This window comes from Ruditapes philippinarum, unplaced genomic scaffold (genome assembly GCF_026571515.1).
Source record: "Ruditapes philippinarum isolate M1 unplaced genomic scaffold, ASM2657151v2 ctg8561_1_1_1_1, whole genome shotgun sequence".
NCBI lineage: Eukaryota > Metazoa > Mollusca > Bivalvia > Venerida > Veneridae > Ruditapes > Ruditapes philippinarum.
This window is the reverse complement of record NW_026852352.1, coordinates 1-4,886: the sequence shown is the minus strand read 5'-3', so window position 1 is coordinate 4,886 and position 4,886 is coordinate 1. Positions and strand designations below refer to the sequence as shown.

Below are 4,886 nucleotides of genomic sequence, written 5' to 3'. Positions count from 1 at the left end.
AACAGACTTTTTTAACTATTTTAAAAGAGAGAAACCTAAACTGAAAAATATTTTTCAATTGTATCAGGCATTATTTATATTAATGTCTGTATCGAAAGATTGCACGCTGATATTTAGGAAAGAACATTTTCTGTCTTAAGTTTACACTTTAAGATACCCCTATGCGGTGGAAAATCATAGCTTTTTAATAAAATTTACACCATTAGACGCGGAAATCATTTAGGAAAAAAATGATATATAATTGAAGAATATTAAGTGTAAATATAATACCGTCCGTGTGATTATCACGGCACTACCCCAAACCGTGTGATAATTACGACCCTGCGTAATAATCACACGCGTGGTAATATTACCACGCGTGTGATAATTACGCGACACCGGGAACAACACAACCAGGCTGCCGGTGATAACTTTTCTACAAATGACGTACATTATACATTTGACTTCAGTCAGTATGTTAAGTTACCACACCATGCACAAGAAAAGGGACCCACATTTTTCATTCAGCCGAGAAAAGTGCAGATAGGAGTTTCAATCTAACTATGCTAATTATTTATTTTTCATGTATGCATTGTAAACTTTTTTGTTTCTTTTACAATTACTATAAACGTGAAAATTACCTGTTAGTACCATAGTTAATATAAATTTTCTTTCCGTTTTCAAAATCTATACTTTGAATAATTTTTCTATGCAGTAAATGTGTACATGCTGTATCTTTCAGATATTTGGTTTCCGAGCCGATGGCTACAAACAGTACAACTATCTCATAGATGAGGACCAAACAATTGGTAATTAAAACAGTTTTTCGGCATTTCTGTAAAATTATTATAGAAAATTAAATAAAAAATTACTAAATAAATTATTATCCAGTATGTGCATGATAAGCATACTTTAAAGTTGTTTTTTTTGTAACTGCAATGCATGCAGTATTTTTTTTCAGTAACATTTCAAGTAAAACAGGATTGAATCTCATCGTGTCTTCTAAATTACAGCAAATTAGTTCAAATATCAAGTTTATGTAATTTTTGTTTTTGTTTTAGGACAAGATGGCACACTTGTACATGGACAAGACTCGGTCATCTCAATGCTAGACCATGCCTTCAACTCGTTCGGTACTGGAGAAAGTGATTGTGGGATTCACGCAGATAATTGTTTTGGTAGTTATTTTTCACATCTCAAGTATTCTTATTAGTTGTAACTGCCTCAGTTTGAACTGTGCCATAAAAATGCCGGTGTAAAATAGTTCCTTAAAACTAAACTTGTTTACTGTTTAGTATTCTTTTTTTTTTTCTAAAATGTACATGCATTGAGATTTAATAAGAAGTAGTAATGCTTGAAAAATAATAGAGTTACTACGGGATATAACAATAACAAAATGTAACTTTAGAGCTTTGCTTTTTTTAATTTAGCTTTATTTGATTTTCTCAATTCTTTAACATTATTGTATGTAATTAAATACATGAATTTAAATCTTTTCCACAGGTCAGAATAAGAATAGATACGTACTAGCCTACTTGTCATGGCGTACGATGATTGGATCACATAGAAATATCAAATACATGATGCAGTTACCAGGACATACAAGGTAGCTTTGAATCTTTAATTGTTCTATAAACGGTTAACAAGCAATTTCGTTAATTATTTTAGAAAAGATATTATTTTTCGCCGAAAAAACATATACTATATTAAGCCTAAATGAGACGAGAACTTGATTTTAAAACATGTTTTCTTAATCTCTAATAATATGAAAAAGAAGGAAATGTAAAGCACGAGTTCAGACTGTAAAATCATGTATATAATATAGAATTGACCGGAAAAGGTTTAATTACCGTAAAATATTTCCTCGTCATAAGCTAATTGATGGTGTCAGTAAAACATGCGAATGAATGACAAATACACTGCTGATCAAATCTTTATCCTTATTAATAATGGTAAAATTCTCAGGAATTTGAGCTTTACCTCACCAATCATATTTGTTTCGCATTTAACTTTATATATTCAGGTGCTTGATCGACGCGGGATTTGGAACGATAAAGAAGTTGTATCGGCGTTCAAATTGTGATACTCTCCAACACGTGACGGAAGTAGTACTGAAGTCAGCACACAGTAATGTTCCCGTTACTTATGGTGAATGGATGTGGAAAGGCTGGAAGGTGTTCCTCGCAGACAGATTCAAAAAAGTGCCGAACATCTCAAAATATCACCACTTCCGTTTCACGTCACTCGAACCCGGTATAGTTTACATGAAGGTAGCTGCAGATGATACTAATGAAATACGATTTGTAATTTGTAAGACGAACTATCTACAAATGGATAGAAATGACCTTCCATCTGTCATACATCCTGCAGGATTAAGCCGGGAACGTCAGACGTACTTGTACCGTCATGTCAGACCACTTGTGAGACGCCTATTCCAAGATGTTCTTTGCCCAGTTCCCCCGTCAAGCGATGGGCAGTGATTAGTTATACAAATTTCTATACACTAGTTCCTAAAGTATCAAGTGTCAAGGATATATTTAAGCTGGTGTATCTCATGATAAACTTACTATTCTGTGTACAGTGGTGGTTTTGAGTATTTACTGTTGTGCTTCTACGATCACAGCGTTTTCGTAGTAACTGATATTTGTGACCTATTATCATTAAAGTAACATTTTAATGTTATTTTTAGATAATGTTTTATTTAATAATTACAGAAATAGATAATTTTGGATGAGTGTACGTAATCTTTTTACTAAATTTATTGAACGAGTTGAATAAAATCATATTTAAGTGAACCTTATAGCAAAATATTGTTTTATTCAACGACTTCAATAAATTTTAGTATTGAATCTACACGAAAAATAATATATTTTTTTATTTAATAAATAATGATATTTTATTTATTGCATATATAATATAAAAACTATTAACTGTTGAAATATCATTTGTCATTTTTCATTGACGCGCCTATAGTGTACGCTTACATTAGCGCGCTTTTACGCTATGTTTATATTATAGCGCAAATGACGTCACGTCAAAAATGTTATAACACTAGTTTAATATCGTTTTTTATTTATAAAATAGCTTATTTATACTCCTGTGCCGCGGTTTATGTGATAAATTCAATTATATTTACGCCACACTGTCTCTTTACGTAAGTAAATAAATACATTTTCGACGTTTTGAAATGATGTTATCAACGTTGACGTTAGTGGCGTTACTTGACGTCGGCTTTTTCAAAGCCGTTACGTTTAAGCTTTTTCGTGCAAATGTGAGTCGAATAAAGTATAGAAAGTTATACATTACAAGAAAATTTAAAAAATGCACTAACGCATGATGGAAAAAGCCGAAAATATCCAAAAATTACTATAACGGCTGTTTATGCTTGGCGCGGCTCACTATTATTTTCTTGGAAATTATTTTATTACCAGTAATTTATCTTTAGTCCTCATATTATCTGACATCACATTACTTTTGAAGTATATCAAATTTATTGACAGACGTTGTAAAAGTGTACCTTAAATGTTTATAAACCAAAAAAAGCAACTAAAGTGTATAAGTGCAGTTGCACTTGCGCACCTGCATTTTTGCTGGATGCCAATTAACTTTTAGTATCGTAGGGTTACTTCCTGTATATGGTTTCTAGGAGTCAAGTTGCTATGCTGATTTTGCATGTATCGACAAACACTTATCAAACTGACATATGGTAATACTCAAACATTCTATACAAGTTATGTATTAAGATGCTTTATAACTCAAAAGCTAATATAATGTATTGAAAATATATACTTCACTGTTTTTGTTTGTAACGTAGTTCTTGAATAATTGGTAACTAGAGGCACAACCAATTGGAAATGCTATTAAGTGTTTTGTGTTTTTAAATATAAAGTCACGATTACGATAAACAACATAATTATTTAAATAGTTTACAAAAATAGTTACAATTTCGAGTCCAACTATGTTATAAAGTGTCACAAAACGAACAGTTATTACCAAATACTTTATTATCAATAAGATTTTAAAAGTGTTTGTCGATAACTTATCAAACAATTTAATAATCGAATATTGTAAAAAAATGCTTAAACCTTGAAGAATCTCTACTTCTTTATAGACAACAAAACCGACTAGACTGAGTAAATAACAGAGGAAAGTAAAATTTTGTTTACAATACATTGTACAAAAGGCGCCGAAAATGTCGAAAAAAGATGAAAAATGGCAAATTAGCAGCTGGTGTTTTACCCTTTGGGAATCAATACAAGGAAATATCACAGAGTATTGAGATTGTAAAGTCAGCAAAATAAGAGTAACTGTTCATTCACTAACTGGGATAAGCAGTCTTATGCCAACTTTAGGATCTTATGTGACCAACAGAGTACGAAGAATGGATAAAGACTAACATTCATATGTAAAAGAATTTTATATAACATTATTCGGTTGCTCTAAGCAGTGCAGCAGCCATGTACGATTTGCATGTACGATTGGCAACTTATGCATATATTACTAAATACAAAGCACTGTAGAACAGAAAAGAATGTAAAATAGAATAGAACAGAATATTAGTTACACGTATTATTTATAAAACTTTAATGTTACTGTTAATACAAAACGTGCCATCAACAGTCATATACATGAAGCTGTAAATATTTTACCAAACGGTACACATTTGTGCGTTCTTCTATTAAGTTAATGCGTGGTTTGTCATTGTAAAAGAAAAAGGGATAAATGCATATTAATCTACATGTTATTCAACCTCGTAATTCGTGTTACACTATGATTTACGGGTGTATTAAATGGCTTGACAATATTGCCCGAATCGAGGGAATTAAAGTACTTTATGTTTTCTTTCAGTTTCATGTACAGACTCAATCAAACCGAGCCTGCAATTTTCAAGTAATTTTGTTGTGATT

The 4,886-nt window shown here is 31.4% G+C and overlaps 1 protein-coding gene across 1 annotated transcript; it reads left to right on the top strand.

Moving 5' to 3' along the window:
* Positions 1–382: 382 nt before the first annotated feature.
* LOC132757873 (uncharacterized) lies at positions 383–2,459 on the top strand. Its single transcript, XM_060749338.1, has 4 exons — positions 383–788; positions 1,041–1,157; positions 1,483–1,585; positions 2,003–2,459. The coding sequence occupies exons 1-4, from the start codon at positions 698–700 to the stop codon at positions 2,457–2,459; spliced, it is 768 nt and encodes a 255-aa protein (XP_060605321.1). The 5' UTR covers positions 383–697.
* The last annotated feature ends 2,427 nt before the right edge of the window (positions 2,460–4,886 follow it).